Source organism: Equus przewalskii, chromosome 8 (assembly GCF_037783145.1).
Source record: "Equus przewalskii isolate Varuska chromosome 8, EquPr2, whole genome shotgun sequence".
Classification (NCBI taxonomy): Eukaryota; Metazoa; Chordata; class Mammalia; order Perissodactyla; family Equidae; genus Equus; species Equus przewalskii.
Genome location: NC_091838.1, coordinates 42,423,780 through 42,447,448, shown reverse-complemented (window position 1 = coordinate 42,447,448; position 23,669 = coordinate 42,423,780). Strand labels below are relative to the sequence as shown.

At 35.3% G+C, this 23,669-nt stretch overlaps 1 protein-coding gene across 4 annotated transcripts in view; it reads left to right on the top strand.

Moving 5' to 3' along the window:
- The window catches only part of VIRMA (vir like m6A methyltransferase associated), a 67,139-nt gene extending 48,634 nt beyond the window's left edge, over positions 1-18,505 (top strand). For 2 of the 4 annotated variants that reach the window (XM_008541308.2, XM_008541311.2), the window contains exons 18-24: positions 11,372-11,524; positions 11,984-12,144; positions 12,798-12,894; positions 14,702-14,868; positions 15,319-15,650; positions 16,532-16,675; positions 18,158-18,505. In XM_008541308.2, coding sequence (XP_008539530.1) covers positions 11,372-11,524; positions 11,984-12,144; positions 12,798-12,894; positions 14,702-14,868; positions 15,319-15,650; positions 16,532-16,675; positions 18,158-18,312 — 1,209 coding nt within the window. In that variant the 3' untranslated portion in view covers positions 18,313-18,505. The remainder of the gene's footprint in view (positions 1-11,371; positions 11,525-11,983; positions 12,145-12,797; positions 12,895-14,701; positions 14,869-15,318; positions 15,651-16,531; positions 16,676-18,157) is intronic. The other 2 variants (XM_008541309.2, XM_070630671.1) reach the window with 1 other exon arrangement.
- Positions 18,506-23,669: the final 5,164 nt, after the last annotated feature.

Sequence of the window (23,669 nt, the reverse complement as noted above, 5' to 3'; positions counted from 1 at the left end):
TGCCTGCAAAATGCATATGTGTGTGTGCATATAGCTCTTAACATTTTATGGGTCAGTATTCTGTCAACGCTGGTTTAATAAATGCAGCTCATATTTAAGATTTCTGTTTGGAAAGAGTTGTAGAGGACCTGTTTAGTACAGTGTTACCAAAATAAAATATGGAATGAATTCATAAGAAAAATTTAAATTTACTGTTTAGTCTGTTTCTCTTATACATGTAATTTATGTTGAGAATATTTACTCCTGTAAGCCCTTCTTGGCTGCATGTTGTGTTTGTAGTTATTGTGCCAGATTTATTGGCAAGATATTTTGTTTTGTGTCATGTCTAATTTATTAAAGTAAATAAGTTTACCAGATGCTTTGATTCTGAAAGATTGGCATATTTAACAAGTAGGACTGTAGCTGCCCTAAAGAGGTTGTAAAATTTTACTTGATCAAAGACTACTAATTTAGTTTTACCAGATCCTAAGTGACATGTTGTTAATAAATCAGTTTGACAGATTTTCTTATACATGTCATCAGTTAAATAGTTCCTAATCAAAAACCACTAACCAGTGTTCATTCATGTTAACCAGGAAGTGCTGGGCCCTTGGGATTGCTAATTAATGCTTTTATTCATCATCACTGCATTGCCTTTTCTTACCTCCTTTATTGAGAAGATCAAGGCCATTGTGTTTCATTTCTAAATCCTTTCACTCTCCATTAGATTCATTCCCTATTCTTTCTGATCTCTTGTTTCCTTCCATAATCAGAGGAAATTGTAGCCCTGAGTCATTTCATTTCTGTGACCTGGATCTTATCCCTTCTACTGTCCTTCCTGATTCCTTTTTCTTCTCCTGTCTTTACGTTTCTTCTTGCCCTTAGCTAGTGGATAGTATCTCTGAAAATCCAAAATCAAATTCATTATCTTCCCCCATAAACTTGATTCGTCTTTTATGTGCCCTGCTTTTATACCATTGATCTTCCCTGACCTTCAAGATGGAAAACATGAAATAGTAGCTGACTTTCCCTCTTTTGTTCATCATCTTCAGCAGCAGCTCATTCTTGTTAGTATCATTCACAAAACTTTTCGTACTTCATTCCTTCTTTTGTATTTTCATCACTATTATCTTAGGTTTTCCCTTCTTGCACCTTCTTTTTTTAATTACATTTTTATTGAGATAGAATCCACAACCCATGAAATTCACCCTTAAATTTTAAACTGTCAATTCAGTGGTTTTTAGTATATTCATAGAATTTTGCAACCATCACTGCTACCTAATTTCAGAATGTTTTCATAACTCCAAAAAGAAGCCCTGTACCCATTAACAGAAAATCCCCATTCCCCACTTTCCACTAGCCCCTGGAAACCATTAATTTACTTTTCTGTTTGCATGTCAATTTCTGCTAAAAAGACTGCTGGAATTTTGATAGGGAGTGTATTGAATCTGTAGATCAGTTTCAGGAGTATTATCATCTTGATACTATTAAGTCTTCATATCCATGGACATAGAATGGTTTTCCATTTATTTAAGTTATCTCTAATTTATTTCTCCAATATTTTGTAGTTTTCAGTATACAAGTCTTATGCCGTTGTCATTAAGCTTATGCCTCTAAATTGGGAATTTTTTAAAATGCTGTCGTAAATGGAATTGTTTCTTAATTTCATTTCCAAATTGTTCTTTGCTAGTGTTTAGAAATGCAGTTGACTTTTGTGTATTGATAGCGTGTCCTGCAGCCTTGCTGAAATCTTGTTTATTAGTTCTAATAGTTTTTTAGTGGTTTCCTTAGGATTTTCTATATACAAGATCATGTCATCTACAAATAGAGATAGTCTAACTTCTTCCTTTTCAACCTGGACACTCTTTATTTCTTTTTCTTGCCTAATTTCTCTCACAAGAACTTCCAGTACATATTGAATAGAAGTGGCAAGAGTGGACATCTTTGTCTTGTTCCTGATCTTAGGGAGAAGGCTTTCAATCTTTCAATATTAAATACAATATTAGCCGTGGTTTTTCTTAGATGCTGTCTAGCAGTTTGAAGAAATTGCCTTTTGTTCCTGGTTGGTTGGATCTTTTTTTATCATGAAAGGCTGTTGAATTTTGTTAAATGCTTTTTCTGTGTCTATTGAGTTGAACATGTATTTTTCTCTGTATTTTATTGATACAGTGTATTAAATTGACTGATTTTCACATGTTGAACTGACCTTGTATTCCTTCGATAAATCCGGTTTGGTCATGGTACACAATCTGTTTTTTATGTTGCTGATTCAGTTTGCTTTATTTTATTGGGAATTTTGGAGTCTGTATTCATAGGAATATTGGTCTATACCTTCTTTTCTTGTGACATCTTTCTCTGGCCTCATAGAGTGAGCTGGGAACTGTTCTTTCCCCTTTTACTTTTTGGGAGAGTTTGTGAAGGATTGTTGTTAATTTTTTGAGCATTTGGATTCACTAGCGAACCCTCTGGACCTGGGCTTTTATTTGTGAAAAGTGTTTTTGATGCTAATTCAGTTGATTTACTTGATATAAATCTATTCAGATTTTCTGTATCTTCTTGAGTCATTTTCAGTAGTTTGTGTCTTTTTAGGAATTTGTTCCTTTTTACATTAGTAATTTGATGGCACATAATTGTTCATAATATTTTCTTATAAACTTTTTTGTGTCTGTAAGATTATTAATGATGTCCTCTTTTTCATTCTTGATTTTAATAATTTGAGTCTTCTCTTTCCTCTTTATCACCCCTTGGGTTAGTCTAGCTAAAGGTTTGTCAGTTTTGTTGATCTTTTCAAAAAACCAAAGTTTGATCTGTTTGATTTTTTTTTTCTATTACTTTTCTATTCTCTATTTCACTTATTTCTTCTCTATTATTTCCTTCCTTCTACTTGCTTTGGGGTTACTCTTTTTGATTTAGTTTCTTAAGGTGGAAGGTTAGGTTATTGATTTGAGATTTTTCTTTTTTTTAAATGTAGGCATTTTCAACTATCAGTTTCCCTGTGTTCTGCTGTTTGTATATCATGGTTTTGGTTTTTGTCATCTCAAAGTATTTTCTAATTTTCCTTGTGATTTCTTTTTTGGCCCATTGGTTATTTAGGAGTGTTTAATTTCCACTTACTTGTGAACTTCTCAAGTTTCCTCTATAATTGATTTCTATTCCATTCCACTGTGGTCAGAGAGCATACTTTGTGTGATTTCAATCCTTTTAAATTTATTGAAGCTTATTATTCAGCTATTATTGTTGAGTTGTCTGTTTCTCCCTTTATGTCTGTCAGTTTTTGATTCATGCATCTTGGGGCTCTATTGTCAAGTGTGTATATGTTCATAATTGTTAGTCTTCCTGATGGATTGATGCTTTTATTATTATAAAATGTCCTTCTTTGTCTCTAGTAGTAACTTTTATCTAAATGTTTATTTTATCTTATGGGTACAGGCACAACTCAGAGATATTGCGGGTTTGGTTCCAGCTCACTGCAATAAAATTTATCACAATAAAGCGAGTCACATGAATTTTTTGGTTTCCCAGTCCATATAACAGTTATGTTTACACTATACTATAGTCTATTAAGTCTGCAATAGCATTATGTCTAAAAAAACAATGTATGTACCCTAATTAAAAAATACTTTAGGGACCGGCTGGCCCTGTGACCTAGTGGTTAAGTTCGGCGCGCTCCACTTTGGTTCCGTTTCTGGGCTCAGACCTACACCACTTGTCAGCAGTCATGTTATGGTGGTGACCTACATACAAAATAGAGGAAGATTGGCACAGATGTTAGCTCAGGGCAAGTCTTCCTCAAGCAAAAAAAGGAAGATTGACAACAGATGTTAGCATAGGGCAAATCTTCCTCTGTAAAAACAAAAACAAAAACAAAAATCTTTATTGCTAAAAAATACTAACCATCATCTAAGCATTCAGTGAGTCATAATCTTTTTGCTGGTGGAGGGTCTTGCCTTGATGTTGATGGCTACTGACTGATCAGGGTGGTGGTTGCTGAAGGTTGGAGTGGCTGTGGCAATTTCTTAAAATAAGACAACGATGAAGTTTGCCACATCAATTGACTCTTCCTTTTGTGAACGATTTCTATGTAGCATGTGATGCTGTTTGATAGCATTTTACCTACAGTAGAAATTCTTTCAAAATCAGAGTCAGTCTTCTCAAATTCTGCTGCTGCTTTAACAACTAAGTTTATGTAATATTATAAATCCTTTATTGTCATTTCAACAGTCTTCACAGCATCTTCACCAGGATTAAATTCTATCTCAAGAAACCACTTTCTTTGCTCTTTCATAAGAAGCAACACCTTATCCATTCAAATTTTATCATGAGATTGCAGCAATTCAGTCACATCTTCAGGCTTCCCTTCTAATTCTAGTTCTCTTGCTGTTTCCACTACATCTGCCGTTACTTCCTTCAATGAAGTCTTGAAACCCTCAAAGTCATCCATGAGGGTTGAAATAAACTTCCTCCAAACTCCTGTTAATGTTGATAGTTTGACCTCTTCCCATGAATCATGAAATGACTGTGCATTGTCAATGAGCAGTACTATTTTGAAAGGAATCATTTTTCCTGAGCAGTAGGTCTCAACAATGGGCTTAAAATATTCTGTAAACTGTGTTGTAAACAGATGTGCTGTCATCCAGGCTTTATTATTCAATTTATAGAGCACAGGCAGAATAGATTTAGACTAATCCTTAAGGACCTTAAGGATTTTTGTAATGAGCATTGGATTCAACTTAATGTCTCCAGCCCCTAATAAGAGAGTCAGCCTGTCCTTTGAAGCCAGGCATTGACTTCTCCTCTCTAGCTATGAAAGTCCTAGAGGGCATCTTCTTCCAATATAAGGCTGTTTTGTCTACATTGAAAATTTGTTGTTTAGTGTAGCCACCTTCATTAATTACCTTAACTAGATCTTCTAGATAACTTATTTCTTAATTAAGGTCACATTGTTTTATAACATTATGTAAATTTCAGGTGTGCATCATTGTGTTTTGACTTCTGTATAGACTGCGTGGTGTTCACTACCAAGAGTCTAGTTGCCATCCATCACTATACACATGTAACCCTTTACCCCAAACCTCCCTGCCTTTCCCCTATGATAACACCAATCTGTTCTCCTTATCTATGTGTTTGTTTATCTTCCACATATGAGTGAAGTCATACAGTAATTTTCTTTCTCTGACTTTTTTTGCGTAGCATAATACCCTCAAGGTCCATCCATGTTCTCTCAAATGACGAGATTGCTCCTTTTTTAATGGCTGAGTAGTATTTCTTTATCCATTTGTCTGTTGGTGGGCCTTAGGTTGCTTCCAAGTCTTGGCTATTGTGAATAATGCTGCAGTGAACAAAGGGGTGCATATATCTTTTTGAATTAGTGTTTTCATGTTCTTTGGATAAATACCCTCTTCTGGATAACTTGCTGCAGCTTCTACATCAGCACTTGCTGCTTCACCTTGCACTTTTTTGTGTTGTGGAGATTCCTTTTTTCCTTAAACCTCATGAAGCAACCTCTGCTAGCTTCAAACTTTTTTTCTGCAACTTTCTCACCTCTTTCAGCCTTCATGGAGTTGAAGAGAGCTAGGGCCTTGCTTGCTCTGAATTAGCCTCTGGCCCAAGGGAATGTTCTGGCTGGTTTGATTCTCTATCCAGACCACTAAAACTTTCTCTACATTGGCAATAAAGTTGTTTTGCTTCCTTATCATTTGTGTGTTCGCTGGAGTAGTACTTTTAATATCCTTTAAATACTTTTCCATTGCATTTACCGTTTGACTAATTGCTTGGCACAAGAGGCCTAGCTTTTGGTCTGTCTCAACTTTTGACGTGCCTTCCTCGCTAAGCTTAATCATTTCCACCTTTTGATTTAAAGTGAGAGAAGTACGACTCTTCCTTTTAATTGAACACTTAGAGGCCATTGTAGGGTTATTAACTGGCCTAATTTCAATGTTGTTGTGTCTCAGGGAATAGGGGGGCCCAAGGAGAGGGACAGAGCTGGAGGGATGGTCAGTCGGTGGAGCAGTCAGAAGCCATACAACATTTATCAAGTTCACTGTCTTATATGGGCACGGTTTGTGGCAGCTCAAATAATTACAGTAGTAACATCAAAAATCAGTGATCACAGATCACCATAATAAATATTAATAATAGTTAAAAATTTAGTATTGTGAGAATTACCAAAATGTGACACAGAGACTCAAAGTGAGCCAATGCTGTTGGAAAGACAGTGCCGGTAGACTTGCTCGAGGCAAGGTTGTCACAAACCTTCAGTTTGTGAAAAACGCATTATCTATATAGCACAATAAAGCAAAGCACAATAAAATGAAGTATGCCTGTATAGCCACTCCAGCTCTGTTTTGGTTACTGTTTGTATGGTGTATTTTTTCTACCTTTTAACTTTCAACCTATTTGTGTCTTTTAGTCTAAACTGTCTCTCTTGCAGATAGCGTATGATTAGATCCCGTTTTGTTTTATTTTTTACATTCTGCCAATTTCTCCCTTTTAATTGGTATATTCAGTCCACCTGTGTTTAATTATTATTGATAGGTAGGATTTGTGTCTGCTGTTTTGCTCTTTACTTTCTATATATCTTTTTTGTTTCTCTTTATCTCCATTATGTCTTTTGTGTTAAGCAGGTCATTTCTATTGTGCCATTTTGATTTCCTTGTTTCTTTTACCTTTTTTTAAAGTTATTTTCTTAGTGGTTGCCCCGAGTACTGCAATTAACACCTTAATTTAATACAGTCTAGTTCAAGAGAACAGATTGGTGGTTGCCAGAGGGGAAAGGAGATGGGGGGAGGGCGAAAGGGGTAAAGGGGCACATTTGTATGGTGGACAGATGGCGACTAGACTTTTGGTGGTTAACACAATGTAATCTATACAGAAGTCAAAATATAATGATGTACACTTGCATTCATATCATGTTATAAATCAATATTATCTCAAAAAAATCTAGTTCAGGTTAATACCAACAGAATTTCAATAGTATACAAAAAACTGCTACAGTATGGCTTTGTTCCCTTCCCCTTCATTTGTGCTGTTGTCATATCATTTACTTTGTGTGTGTGTGTGTGAGGAAGATTGGCCCTGAGCTAACATCTGTTGCCAATCTTCCTTTTTTTGCTTGAGGAAGATTGTCCCTGGGCTAACATCTATGCCAATCTTCTTCCATTTTGTATGTGGGATGTCACCTCAGTGTCGCTTCATGAGCAGTCTGTAGGTCTGCACCTGGGATCTGAACCCGCAAACTTGGGTCACTGAAGGGGAGTGTGCGAATTTAACCACTACACCAAAGGGTCGGCCCCATGACTTACATTTTTATACATTATGAGCCCATCCACACAGTTTTATCATTATTGCTTTACTCCATTGTCTTTTAATTCAGATAAGAGAAGAAAAGAATTATAAGCAAAATATGTTTATACTGCCTTTTGCCTAGGTAGATAACCTTTACTGACACTATTTTTTCATGAAGGTTCAAGTTATTGTCTATTGTCCTTTCAGGTCAGCCTGAAAGACTTCCTTCAGTATTTTTTGTAGAGAAGATCTGCTAGTGACAAATTTTCTCTTTCTCCTTTTCTTTAAAAAATCTGGTCTTGTCTTTATTTCTTCCTCATTTTTGAAGATTACTTTTGTCAGTTGTAGAATTCTTGGTTGATAGTGTTTGTCTTTCAGCCCTTTGAATATATCTTTCTACTACATTCTGGCTTTTATGGTTTCTAATGACAAATCAGTTTTTAATCTTATTGAGGACCGTTTTTATTAGTTGAGTCACTTCTCTCTTGCTGCTTTCAAGATTCTTTCTTTGTCTTTGACACTTAACAGTTTGATCATGGTGTGTCTAAGTGTGGCTGTCTCTGAGTTTATTCTACTTGGAGTTTGTTGATTCTCTTAGAAGTCTAGATTAATGTTTTTCATTAGATTTGGAAAGTTTTCAGCCATTATTTCTTCAGATATCCTTTCTTACTCTTTGTCTCTTTCTGGGTCTCTTATTATGCATATGTTGGTGCTCCTCATAGTACCTCACAGGTATCTGAGGCTGTGTACATGGTTCTTCATTCTTTTTTCTTTCTGTTCCTTAAAATGAATATTGTCAGTTGACCTGTCTTCAAGGTCACTGATTCTTTCTTTTGCCAGCTCAAATCTGTTGTTGAGTCCCTCTAGTGAAGTTTTCATTTCAGTTGTACTTTTCCACTCTAGAATTTATATTTAGTTTCTTTTTTTATAATTCTTATGTTTTTATTGATATTTTCTTACATAGTATTAGATTTAGATCAGCTTTCTTTCCAGTGTCCTTCCAAACATTTACTTCTGTGATACCTTCTGAATAGTTCTATGTGAGTTCATACCTTCTGGAAGTGGACATCAGATCGTGTGCCTGCACCCTAAAATAACTTTTGGTAACTGTAAAATAAGTTCCAAACTTTTTAGCATGGTGTTCAAGATCATTCACTGTATGGCCAAAAGGCTATCTTTGCAACCGCTTCTCTCTTAGAAAGCATTTTATACTATGCCATCATTCATAAATCTCATCTACTTATCCATCTCTCCTTGGCCATGCTTCTCTTAGTTTGTTGGTGTCTGTGTCTCTCACTTTTTTTTGATCAAACTATAATTTGTTCATAGTGTCTGTTTTAATGCATCCTAAATTGTGAAGCCTTTTGAGATTACTTTTCTTTCTGTACACATTGCAGCATGTTGTTGGATTTCTTTTTGTAGATCATTTATTATATATGGCTATTCCCACCCCACTTTCTGAATATTAGGTCACTCAGGTCAGAGACCATGTCTTACTAGATTTTCTTAGAGTATTTGTACAGTGTCTTGTATAATTTAATAGCTGAAGTGTTTTACAAATGAAGAAGGAGATTTAAAATGTTATCATAAATTTGGTAGAATTTTTATTTTCTTGAAATAACTTTGTAGATTATAGTTTAAAGAATCTTCTTAAGAATTCTTTTTCTTTTCTTTTTTTTCTGCTTTTTCTCCCCAAATCCCCCCAGTACATAGTTCTATATTTTAGTTGTGTGTCCTTCTAGTTGTGGCATGTGGGATGCCGCCTCAACATGGCCTTGTGAGAGGGGCCATGTCTGCGCCCAGGATCCGAACTGGCGAAACCCTGGGCTGCCGGAGCGGAGCACGTGAACTTATCCACTCGGCCACGGGGCTGGCCCCTAAAAATTTGTTCTTACTGTTCACAGTCGTATGTATGTAGAAAACCTTCAAATTTGCTAAATTTGACCCTAGATTTTCTAAGACTGCTTTTAGTAACAAGTAACTGGATTAGGATTTAAAAGGCATTTAATTTTGTTCAAAACTATTTCTGTTTATAATAATGAAAAGAAAGATAATATAGAGAGATGAAAATTTTGTATCATTCCATATATTTTAATTAGTTTATATAGTTTTTTATCATTCTCCCCAACAATCTTCTTTTTTAAATAGATTTTATTTTTTTAGAGCAGTTTTAAGTTGACTGCAGAATTGTGTGGAAGGTACAGAAAGTTCCCAGATATCCCTTGCCTCCCACACCATGCGCAGCCTCCCCTACTATCACACAATCTCTCCCACTATTGACCTACCAACCTGCACCAGATTGGTATGTTGGTTACAATTGATGAATTTACATTGACACATTATTATCATAATTCATATCAAAGTCCATGGTTTACAATACGATTCACTCTTGGTATTGAACATTCTGTGCATTTTGACGAATGTATCCACCATTATAGTGTTCCACAGAATAGTTTTAGTACCCTGAAAACTGCTGTGTTTCACCTATTATCCTTTCCCCCAACCTCTGCAACAACTGATCTTTTCACTGTCTCCATAGTTTTGCCTTTTCTAGACTGTTATGTAATTGGAATCATATAGTATAGAGTAAGTCTTCCATATCTTTTCATGGCTTGATAGCTCATTTCTTTTTAGTGCTGAATAATATTCCAGTGTCTGGACAGTACTACATTTTATTTATCCATTCATTTAGTGAAGAGCATCCTGGTTCCTTCTAAGTTTTGGCAGTTATGAACAAAGCTGCTATAAACATCATGTGCAGGTTTTTGCGTGGACATAAGTTATCCTCATCTCTTGTTTTTTAACTGATTACTTTGGTGTGTTTTCTCTGACCTTTAAAAATAATAGTCATTGTAATACTTTCTGATTCAGCTATACTAAACTTCCCTTCTCTCAGTGAAAGTGGTATGAGGAAGTAGGAGTGAGGAAAGAAGCCAGATAGATGCCTTGATAATTTGTAATCTGGTTAATATACTTATTTCTATAAAATATGTTTAGTCCATTGATTTGTTTATTTTATCATCATTTAGAGGAGAGTTCCTTTAAAGAGAATTCTTCACAGGCTGTTTCTGTCAGTGCATTCTGATTATTTTTAACTCATTTACCTTAATTTTTTTCTTTGATGAAACATACGCTAGATGTTTCATCATCAACCTACCCTTCACCCTCATCTCAGAGCAAATAAACCCCTTGTAGACATAATGGTTTATTGAATTTCTCATTAAAACTGTATGCCCTCTTCCTTAACGTAATATAAGTGACTTCCTCAGTCTAGTGGTTTTTGAAAGGAACAAGCATGCTTCAGGCACAGTATCAGTCTGAGCAGGAATCTATTAAGAATCTATAATTTTCATTGAAATGTGTCTAGTTATGGGGCAAATAATAGGAACTCCAAACAAAATTTTAATTGTTAATGTCTACTTAAAGATACTAAGTCCTACATCTGGATTGGTGAGTATAGTCTCCTGAGGAACCTTTTTCATTTTGAGCCATCTAAAACAGGGCTGTGTTCTGTAGATCTGAAACTACTTCAGTGTTTTTTCATATGTGACAACATGGATGGATTTATTGTCATGAGCCAACATTTGTTTTACTGGATGAATTTTCTAGTGTTGAATAATTATCTCTCCAAAATTCATTTTATTATGTGGCATACTTTTTAAAGCAGAAAATATTAATTTTTCTACATGACAGAATATAGTCTTAAATATGATAGTTACTGTTTTCTTTAGTTGTTTGCCTTTTCTCCAGAAAGGTAAATTCAGATTCTAGCAGTTCTTTGTTATAGCAGGCATTTTATTAACTCTTGAGTATCAATCAGTATATTGCGTGTTCTGCAAGTGCCAGTGTATTTGCCATTACATATTTTTGTTGAGAAATCTTGGTGCCAGTGAATTGAATACTTGTATTTATCTATTTAATTTGTGAGTATTACGCAAAGAAAACTTATTTCATCTTTGAGCTGACTTAAAACTAGCCATTTGTACTGATATAAAACCAAAACATTGAGAGGAAGATTGCAGCAAATGGCTTAAATATCTGAATAAGTTTGGAAGCATCTTTGCAAATGTCTCTGCTCTTAAATTTAACTTGTGTGTGACATTTACAGGGCTGTTGTGGAGATGATAGTGGTCTCATGGAAGTAGAGGGAGCTCATCCATCACGGACGATGAGTATTAATGCTGCAGAGTTAAAACAGCTTCTACAAAGCAAAGAAGAAAGTCCAGAAAATTTGTTCCTTGAACTAGAGAAGCTTGTTTTGGTAAAAAAAGAAAAACAAAAACAGAAACAGCTCATTTCCAAGACATATTTTCTTCTCAATTTTGGCTAGTACACATTTTTTGTGGTGACCTTTTTAAATAGTGAACCCTCATTTGGGTATTTATACTGTTTGAAATAACTCTTTGAATTAATAATTTGGATGAAGTCCTCCATACTGTTATGAATCTTAAGGAGTAAATGAAGGCAGTAATTTTTCAAGTGTCTATTGTTTGGATGCAGGGGGCCCCCTGCTACCATTCTTTAGAAATAAAATGACAAGTATTTTTGGTGTTGTTTTATTTTAATATGTTTAACGTTAAGTTGGTAATTTCTTGATGGTGCTCCAAATTTCTTAATAAATGAAATAATACAGCCTTTTCTACTAAATGGTCAGTAGATTATGGGCATAAATGTTCAGATTTTACCTGCAGCTTCTTGTTCTGCTTTTGTTTGTGTCTAGGAACATTCGAAAGATGATGACAATCTAGATTCTTTGTTGGACAATGTAGTTGGACTTAAGCAAATGCTGGAGTCATCAGGTGATCCTTTACCTCTTGGTGACCAGGATGTAGAACCAGTACTGTCAGCTCCAGAATCTCTCCAGAATCTGTTTAATAATAGGTAAAATAAGCAATCTTTTGTGGTTGAGTAGATATTGTATATTTAATGGCTGGGGTCTAGAGAGCCAACAAACTATTTTTCTGTAAAAGGCCAGATAGTAAAAATTCTAGGCTTTGCAGGCCACATTCAACCTCTGTTGCATATTCTTCTGTAACTTTTTGTTGTTTCTTTGGTTTTTAAAAAAACTTTTAAAATATACAAACCATTCCTATCTAATAGGCTGAATGAAAACAGGCCAGTAGAGTGGGGGCCATAGTTTACTGATCCCTGGTCTAAAGGATATATGCCTCTTGATCTTTGGAGCAGTATACTTTTGGAGCATACTGACTCTTCAATGTGATGGAATTATTCTCTAAATTTAGAAAAATTAAATATGGACAGTTTCTGTACACATTGGCACAATGTAGTAAACTTGACTTTTTGGAAATAAAACCGGGGCTCTGTTTTATTTTATTAAAAGTTTCTGTTATTGGTTTTTAGGGATACTTAATTCTTAAATAGCTTTTTTGAAGGAGTCTTTTTAAGTGCTGATTTTACTAATACTTTAGAGGGTAACATTTTTAATTGTACCTTCCACGGATTTTAATTAGAAGATAGGCTAAAACATTTGATTTTGGAATTCTGCTTTTTACCAAATACTTTTCCTGTTCTAGGACTGCATATGTGCTAGCTGATGTCATGGATGATCAGTTGAAATCTATGTGGTTCACTCCATTTCAGGCTGAAGAGATTGATACAGATCTGGATTTGGTATAAGTAATTTTATTACTAAATATTTAGAGAAACATTGTTGATTTTTTTGTTTCTTTGTGTGTTGTCAGCACTAAAATAGGTTACATGTTATATGACTGTTAAAATTCTCTTGGGGATCAGTACTTCATTATTTTTATTTCAGTCACCCACTTAATGGTGTCCAGGTCTCTCAGTTCTTTATGGTACCTGTTTTGCTTCTTTCTAGTTAGTGAGCTGTATATTTGAGAATGAGACTTCAGGGGAAAATTACATTTTTTGTATAAGTACTCTGAAGCACTCTGTTTTCTTATGTTTATAGCGTATAGAATAAAGTATTGCATAAAATTACAATTCATTCTTGTATTTGGGTTTAAGGAGAGGAATGGTGTTATGGTATCTGCTCTTAATTTGGGGAACTGTAAGGAATATATTTATTAAAATAATGTAGTGTGAATGGGAATTGACATTCTTAAACATAATGCTGAGTAGGTAAGAGTGCAGTTAAAGATTTAAAATTCAGCGCAGTCTGTTTTATGCTTCTCAGAGATGTATTAGGGAGGATGATTTTAGCCACATCTTATTGTACCATATATTGGTTTTTTTCCTTGATCAAAGAAATAAATATGTATTTGGATATTCGCTGGACCAAAAAATGCTAGTTTTCACCATGTGCAATAAAAGGAAAAGAATGATTTACTTCACCTTTAAGGTGTATTTAGCGTATTGAGGGCTCCTTGTCTTTCTTTAAAGTATCACATAACATTCAATTAAAATTGCATTAAAGAATTCATTTCTGCTGGCCCTGTGGCCTAGTGGTTAAATGTGCATGCTCTGCTTCTGCGGCCCAGGGTTTCACTGGCTCTGATCCTGGGCATGGACATGGCACCACTCGTCAGACCATGCTCATGTGGCATCCCACATAGCACAAACAGAAGGACCTACAACTAGAATATGCAACTATGTACTAGGGGACTTTGGGGAGAAGAAGAAGAAGAAGAAAATAAAAAACAAGAGAATTCATTTCTTTTTTAGTGTAAATTGTTCAGTCTCTTCAGAGCCGCGCTATCCAATAGAACATTATGCAGTGATGGAAATATTCTTTGCCCTGCTAACCTCATGTGACTTTTGAGCAATGAAATGTTGCTAGTGTCACTAATGAGCTGAATTTTATTTTGACTTAATTTTAAATAGGCATGTGTGGTTAGTGGCCTACCATATTTGGCATCACAGGTCTAAAATATTTGTGTTAGAAGTTGTTCTTTTTTAATAACTTTATCTTGAATTGCAGTGAGGATCTTGACCTTACGTGGTTTAGGGAAATTTTAGGTCTTTTAGGTTTGATAAATTTGAATAAAAGCTAATAAGTAAATGTAATTTTCATTTCTTTGAAAGTAACCTTAGGTCAGAACTTCATTAAATGCATAGAACTTTGAGATCTGTGGCACAAAATCCTTTTATAATAGTCATGTTGACTATACAAGGGCTTGCAGAGTATGTTATTTTCAGATTCTTTTGGAAAAGTTCTGGAGATACTACGTTGTTAATTTATATTCAGAAATCCCTTGTCAGGCAGCAGAGGTCTCCCAGATTAACACCTCTTCTTTGAGGAGGAATACCATCCTTCATCCCACAAGCAGCTGAATTCCTAAGACTTTTTTTTGACTACTAATGATGTTGTTTTTTTAAAAGATGAGAGAAAGAGGCAGATCTATAATTTATATGACAGATATAATTTATACGAAATAAGAATTTCTGTAATTAAATGTTACATTAATAGTTATATTTAAGGTGTATTTTTCATTTTGTTTCATTTTCATGACTGCAGGTAAAGGTTGACTTAATTGAGCTGTCTGAAAAATGCTGTAGTGACTTTGACTTGCATTCAGAATTAGAGCGCTCCTTTTTGTCAGAACCATCATCTCCAGGGAGAACCAAGACTACTAAAGGATTCAAACTTGGGAAACACAAGCATGAGACCTTTATAACTTCAAGGTAAAATTTATTCTACTGAAGATCTTGATTGTGGTCATGTAAGCTTATTTATTTTAATGTAATTTAAGATAGAGACATGACTATTAAAAGGAAATTGACATAATTCAATCATGAATATTGTTTGGAATTTGTTTAAAAGATAGTAATTTGGCCAAGACATACCCCGTACATTTGTTATTTTGTTCTACTTTATGAGAGTTTGGAAGACTTAAACAAGAGGTGAACTAGATTATTTTAAATAATTGTTAGTCATACCAGTAAATGTGAGAACCATTCTTAGCTGCTTTTGTTGTAGTTCCCTGGAAAGTAATAGAGGTATTTGCAAAGTTAACACAATTGGAATAAGAAATAATTTAAATGTAGTTTTCATTATTGCAAGGATTGACTTAGGTTTTCATTGGAAATATGAAAAAAATAAAAAGTTTTCATGGAATATCTTTGTTTTAATAGTGGAAAATCTGAATACATTGAACCTGCCAAACGAGCTCATGTTGTGCCACCACCAAGAGGAAGGGGCAGGGGAGGATTTGGACAAGGTATACGACCCCATGATATTTTTCGTCAGAGAAAACAGAACACAAGCAGACCACCATCTATGCATGTGGATGACTTTGTTGCAGCTGAAAGTAAAGAAGTGGTCCCTCAAGATGGAATACCCCCACCAAAACGGCCACTCAAAGTATCCCAGAAGATTTCTTCTCGTGGTGGATTTTCAGGCAATAGAGGAGGACGGGGTGCCTTTCACAGTCAGAACAGATTTTTCACACCACCTGCTTCAAAAGGTGACTACTTAATGTATGTTTTCTAATGGGTTAGAATATTAGAATATTGAATAGAAGTGATTTAGATGGAAATGATTCAGATAAGTATTTTTCTGTTACTGCAGTTAAGCTGCCTCTAGACCAAAAGTACTATTTGTGGAGTACTTTATTGGATAGAAAACATCTTGTTTCACGTTAATCTTTGATTAATTGCACATTTCGTGATGAGTTTAGAAGTCTTGCCTTATTTTTTTCCTTTTTACGTTGCAAATTGTGTTTATCTTTTCTGAATAATATCCATACATTATTTTCACAACTGGGCTTATCAACACTTTCCTTAGGATTGTTCTGTGTAGTTCACCATTGATTCTTTTATCTACTTGCTTCCTAATGTTATATTTAATCTGTTTTAAATTGTCTCAAAGTTTTAGAAACTCTGAGTGTACATATAGAAATTATACTTCACTAGGGGATTGATGACATGTTTTCCTGCTACTGAGTTAGAAGGGTGGGAATGAAAGAGAATAAGAGTTTACATTAGTAACAAACACTTATGTAACTGTATTAGGAACTATTATAAGCACTTCACATATAGTACTCTCACATCAACCCCATCAGGTAGGTTCTGTTAGTACCCCCACTTTACAGAAGAGAAAACTCCATCAGCTGACCAGAACACATAATGTAAGTGGCAGAACCAGTATTTGAACCCTGGCAGTCTGGTTCCAGAAAATCTAGTCCTAACCACGTATGCTTCTGCCACTCCATAGTATATTTCGTTTATAGGATTTCATACTTTCTCTTCCGTTACTTTTGAAGATTAAGGAAAACCTGCCAAATCTTCCTTAATCTAGTTGAAGTTGTGATGAAACTAGATTTTTGATTGTATTGCCTGTGTTTAGGAAACTACAGTCGTCGGGAGGGAACAAGAGGCTCCAGTTGGAGTGCTCAGAATACTCCTCGAGGAACTTACAATGAAAGTCGCGGAGGCCAGAGCAATTTTAATAGGGGCCCTCTTCCACCATTACGACCGCTTAGTTCTACAGGTATACATCCTTCTACTTGACACTGCTGAGAGAGGGAGGCAAATCCTCCTTTTCAAATTATTGAATATGGTATAGTCTCATTCTGGGAGAGAATATTTTAGAATGTAGACTTATAATTCTAGAGGCAATTTAATGTTATATCTGTGAATGAGTGCCCAATGTACATCTTCTATAGAAATGGTCAAAATTTTATTTTATTTATTTATTTATTTATTTTAATTTTTTTTTTAAGATTTTATTTTTCCTTTTTCTCCCCAAAGGCCCCGGTACATAGTTGTGTATTATTAGTTGTGGGTCCTTCTAGTTGTGGCGTGTGGGATGCCGCCTCAGCATGGCCTGATGAGTGATGCCATGTCTACGCCCAGGATTCGAACTGGCGAAACCCTGGGCTGTGGAAGTGGAGTGTGCGAACTTAACCACTTGGCCACAGGCTGGCCCCAGAACTGGTCAAAATTTTAGATCCTAAACTATGTGTATAATCTGAGCAGTTTCATGGTCATATGTTTTTTTCATATTTCAATAATGAAAGCCAATCCTTAAGGTACCTTTTTGACCAAAGTATTTTAATAACATATCCTCACGGAGTATATTCTATTTTTGTTTACAGTATTGTCTTGTATATGTAAGCATATAATCTTTTTTTTCCTAAAACATTATTATGTCCAGGCCAGAATTCTGGTTGAAAGTAGCTTTTGGTTTCAAATGCACATTTTCTTGTAACCACTTTATTTGAAATATAATTTTCACATATCATACAATTTGCCTGTTTAAAGTGGATAATTTAGTGGTTGTCAGCACATTCACAGAATTTTTGCATGGATTTTAAAGGAGCAAAGAATACAATAGCTCCCCCTTACTCGTGGTTTTGCTGTCTGTGATTTCAGTTACCTGCAGTCAACCACAGTCCAGAAATATTAAATGGAAAATTCAGAAATAAACAATGCATAGGTTTTAAATTGCTGTGCTGTTCTCAGTAGCATGATGCAATCTTGTCGTCCCATTCCATCTCACTTGGGATGTGAATCATCCCTTTGTCCAGTGTATCCACGCTCTATATGCTACTGCCCATTAGTCACTTACTAGATGTCTTGGTTAATTATCAGATCGACTGTCATAGTATTGCAGTGCTTGTGTTCAAGTAACCATTATTTTACTTAATAATGACCCCAAAGTGTAAGAGTAGTGATGTTGGCAATTCAGAGATGCCAGAGAGAAGTTATTATTGTTAATCTCCTATTGTGTCTAATTTATAAATTAAACTTTATCATAGATACGTATGTATAGGAAAAAAGCATTATATATATAGGGTTTGGTACTGTCTACAGTTTCAAGCATCCACTGGAGGTCTTGGAATGTATCCCTTGAAGATAAGGGGGGACTACTGTAATTCCTGTCTTGATGTGAGCTCTGTTATAGATTAGTATTTATATAATGAGAAAGGAAAGGATGTTGCAACTAAAAACTATATTCTTTCTTTTATAGGCTACCGACCAAGTCCTCGTGACCGTGCTTCCAGAGGTCGTGGGGGACTTGGGCCTTCCTGGGCAAGTGCAAATAGTGGCAGTGGAGGCTCAAGAGGAAAGTTTGTTAGTGGAGGCAGTGGTAGAGGTCGTCATGTACGGTCCTTTACACGATAAACATTCTTTTGGGAACATCCTAAGTGTATATGAATATTTCTTGAGGACAATAAAAATAAAATAAGACATTGAAGGACCAATTTAGACTTAGCAGTTATCTGGAGACATCTGAGAGAATATTTTTATCTGAAGAAAGCAGATTTTGTTTGATACCTGACTCAAGATTTCAATAAAAATCCAAACTTTGTATGTATGTTTGTATATATTTTTTCCCCTTCTTATATGACTATTTACAAAATTTCTTAGGTAGAAAATGAACAATAAAATGTTTTAGGTTTTAGTGTATTTCTTGCCTGTACCACAGATGTTCCCAATACTTTCTCAGCTCATGGTGTCCTATAGTGTTTCAGTAATTTTTCACAGCACACCTAGACCAAAAGAAATGCCTAATACTTCCATTTGTTAAGCAGTTAGGTCCAAACAAATAAGAATTTATGTCATAAGCACTAGTAACTGTGGACACTGCATGGTTTCAAAACCTTGGAATCAGCTTGAACACTGCCAGTATCATTTCCTGTTCCACTATGCTTTTTGCATAGTACTTTTTATTACAACCACTGGAAATCCAGTTTTGCAAGATACACTGTCATGGAAAGAAGCATCGTACTATCTAATATTGAAAACGTAAACTACCTCGAGCTAGTAGTTTGTGTTGTGTCCAACAGATGTGTTTCCCTCAAAAATTTAAAATATCCTGTGGTGCCCATGTTCATTTCCTTGGGTACCCTGATGCACAGTTTGGGGAACCTTTGCTTGCACCAAAAGAAACACGACACTCTTCTGCTTCACGTTAGAAATATGTATATACTTTGCGTTTTAGCTTTATATCAACTTAGGCTATTATATTATGCAATTATTTAAAAGTCTAAAATGAGGCCTATTCCAATACTGTTATTTTAAGAATCAGAAACATCTAATAAAATCTAGACTCTATACAGAAATAAAGCATATAACTTTGAGAAAATAGCCATATTTTTCCCAAGAGGTGTCTTAACACACTGAGCCCTAAAATATAGAGTTCAATTAAACAACAAAAGAGTGTATGAGTCTCATTCCATCCCTTTATCACTCTGTTTTGCTGAACTGTTTGTGAGAATAAGAAGTTTGTTAGGAAAACACCTTAGGGAAAAGCTCAGCTCTAAAGATTCTGATGTTTAAGTGAAAGGTAATGGAAATCTTTTAATAAGTAATGGCCTCAAAAAACCCAAGATAACCTAAACCTGTCAATCCTGAAACCTAATGAGCTCACCCTCTCTAAAGATGCATTTTTTACATTAGATAGAATTCAAATGTCTAACACAATTCTCATATCATACTTGTAAAAATAGTTGTTGCTTAAGTAACTACATTTTTTAAATACTAAGAACGTATGGCTGTATATAGATACGTAATTTCTTAATTTGTTTTTTAGCTCTAAGTTAAATGTGATCCCTGAGAAATATCAGAGAACTGTTTCTGCTGTTTGTCTTTTAGGTTTAGGTTAATACCCAGTAATTCAGGCCAGCCAAGGTAATAAATTATTAATGTAGATACAGATTAATATCAGCCCAATTAAAAATGTCCTGAGTAACTAAGAGGCTTGGATAAATGAGCAGAGAAGGAATCCAACATGTTGGTTATCCCTTTTATCCATATATCACTCAGTCTTTCTAACTATCCAGCAAAGGTGGTATCTTGATTTTACAGATGGAGAAAGCTGAGGGGCTTGACTCAAAAGTGATGGAAACAAGATTTAAAACCAGGTTGGCTAGCTTCTAATTCTTTACCTCTTCTTCCCATCTTGGAGAGGTAAGAAGCTACTTTTAAGGTTGAATGGTATTAAAGATCAGAATTAATTTGTCATTTGAGTGAATTTATTATATGGAAGTGGAGTTCCAAAGAGCTAACACTGTTTTAGTCATTTCAGAAGTGAGCCAGATAGATACGGGGGGATGGTTGCTATTATATATATTTAGATCTGTATGTAAGACCACATACCTTCAAAAATAAGTGTGAATTTTGTGTGTACTTTGGTAGAATAGGTATATGTATTATTTACAAAACTACTTTGTCTTACATAAGACATTCCAGGGAAGGTTTTCAGTGGTATTTAGAAATTAATGAAAAATGCAGAATACTTTTGAGACAAAACTTTATAACACAAGGAGTTGAAGAATGATTTGTGTTTTTTTGGTAAGAATAAGAAAAAAATGCTCTGAAGTACTGTTATGCTTCATTTAAAAACAACGCTTCTGGTAGTAATCAGTGTGTGTCAAGCACTAGCAGGTTAGTTGTATTGCTTTGTGTAAAAGTAATTGCAAAAACCTGCAGATTGAGAATGTAGGAATGAGAGTATGTCACGTGAGCATCTGCTGTGTTCCATATACCGTAGTACAGCCTGGGGAATATAAGGATGAGTAAGATATATTTTCTTTCCTTAAGAAACTCACAGTCTAATAGAGGAAACAATCATGTAAACAAGTTTTTTAAAAGGTAAAGTTAATGGGTAAGTGAATAAATAGAACACCTCAGCGTCCTTGAATAATCCAACCAGTACATTTCAAAGTGATCTTACTGTGGAGTTTTTTAAGTAACTATGTTTTTAAAATAGCTAAATAAAAAAACACTTGACATTGACATTACAATTGTGTGTCCATAAATAACATCTTTGGAATTGTTTTTATATATAGACAAGGTGAAAAAATTATTTTTGTTGTTAGTGCCGTGAGTTGATTCTGACTCCTAGTGACCCTGTGTACAGCAGAGCAGAACCCTGCCTGCTCTTTTTGTGCCATCCTCTCACCTTCTGGCGCTGTATCAAACAATGCTCTGCTGCTATTCATAGGGTTTTCATGGCTAATTTTTTCAGAAGTGGATGACCAGGTCCTTCTTCTGAGTCTGTCTTAGTCTGGAAGCTCCACTGAGACCCGTCCACCATGGGTGACCCTGCCGGTATTTGAAATAACCGGTGGCATAGCTTTCAGCGTGACAGCAGCACACAGCTGCCACAGTATAACAACTGACAGACAGTATTGTGGTTGTACTGGAAACGAATCTGGGCTGCTGTGGTGAGGGTGCCAAATCTTAACCACTAGACCACCAGAGCTGGCTGAAAAAATTATTTATGTGATTTTATTTTTAAATTCGTAGAACAGATTAGGAAGTAATGAGCAAGATAATACAAGGGTCCTGTAAATCCATGAGCTAGAGAAAAGGATGCAAACTCAAGTACTAGCAGTGGCCTGGAAAGTAACAGAAATGAGAGAAGAGAGGCAGATGAAGAATAGACACTGAAAACTGGAGAAGAGTCTGCAGTTGACGCTTTGACCTTAGTACCTGGGAGAAACATGGGAGAGTTTGGAATTGGTGGCCCTGGAGAGTGCCTGCAGTGTTAAAGGAAACTACTCTTCAACTTCAGCTGATTGATACCTTGGATGACTGATGGGTCCAATGCTGATTCATCTACTGACTTCTTACAAAGAATTTTCTTTAATGTTTTTAATTTTATAATTTTTATTTGTGGTAAAAAACAAAATTTGTCATCTTAACCAGTTTTTAGTATACAGTTCAGTAGTGTTAATAATATTTAGATTGTACTTCCATCTCCAGAAGTTTTTCATCTTGCAAATCTGAAACTCTGTACCCATTAAACTACTCCCCGAGTCTCTCTTCCTCCAGCCCCCGGCCACCACCAGAGGCTCTGCTTTCTGTCTCTGAATTTGACTGCATAACTCATTTAAGTGTTGTCTTTTTGTCACTGGCTTATTTCATTTAACATCGTGTCCTCAAGGTTCATCCATCTTGTAGCATGTCTCAAAATTTCCTTGCTTATAAGGCTGAATAATATTCCATTGTATGTCTCTACCACATTTTGTTCATTCATCTGTTGATGCACACTTGAGTTGCTTCCACTTTTTGGCTGTTATGAAGAATGCTGCTGTGAACATGGGTGAACAGATGTCTGCTCAAGACCCTATTTTCAGTTCTTTCAGGCATGTACACAGAAGTAGGATTGCTGGATCATATCATAATTCTCTTTTTAATTTTTCTGGGAATTACCATACTATTTTCCATGATGCCTGTACCATTTTACATTTTTGCCAACGAGGGTTCACAATTCTCCACATCCTCACCAACACTTGTTATTTCCTGTTTGTTTTTTAAAGCTTAGCCATCCAAATGGATGTGCTTTTGATTCCTTTAAAGAGAAGCCAAAAATCTGGAAATTAAACCAATTTTAAATGTGATGATTAATTAAAAACATATAAGCCAAACAAAACACATATACAGGGCGAAATGCAGCCAGAGAGTTCCAGTCTGAAGATATCTATTTTAGATATTGGAACTGGGTTTCTATAAAAACTTGTGTCCATCTGAGACAGTAAAATTTACCAAGTAAATTTGTCATAGGACCTGAAGGCTATAGAGAAGTTCTGTGGAGCTGAAAGGCCTGGGTTTGAGAACGATCTCTATCACTCATTAGCTGTGCAACTTTAATCAACTTTAATCTCTGATCTTAAATCTATCTGTTCTGCCTACCTCACTAGGTTTTGGAGATTAAATAAAGTATGTATTTGAATTTTTTTTATGTGTAGAGCAATATTGTTTTAAATAAGAGCCTCTACTGCCTGGAATAAAGTATACTAAATATGACATACTTGCTAAATTATTTCTGATGTAGAAATTAGTGCCTGCTTAAGAAATAATGTGGAAGTTATGAAAATAGAATTATACCAATGTAGTCTACCAGACAATTTTGATATGTTTTTAAGGAGATTTTTAGTTTGAGGACAGTATTATATAATGTCTTGTGAACATAGATTGTAAGTGAAGACAGTCCAGTTCCTAAGAATTCCCAGGATACTTGGGGCATGTGGTAATAATTTTAAAATACAATATTTATATTTTAAAATATAAAATGGTAGATGGTGTGAATATGCAGAGAATGGTGAATAGTCTACTTTGGCCAGTGTAGGATGCAGGAGCGAGGGGAGAAGAAATGAAGGGAAACTGTACTTGGACATTGGGGCTAAATTATGAAAATTATGAAGGTCTTATTTGCTGAGCTAAGCCATAGGGAGAAACTAAGTTTTTTTGTTGTTAATATGAATGGTATTTTCAAATTCAGTACACTTTTAAGAGCATCTACTTTTGGCCAGTCACTGTGAAAGATGTTTTCCATAAATTAACTCACAATCACACCTATGCTTTAGAAAGAGAACTCCTCTTGTGCAGCCGGGAGGATGGATTAGAGAGGGAAGAACCTGAGGCAGGAAGAGCAGTGAAGCAAATATCTAAATCAGTGGTTCTCAAAGAGTGGTCTTCAGACCAGCAGCTCAGCATCACCTGGGAATTTGTTAGAAATGCATATTCTCAAG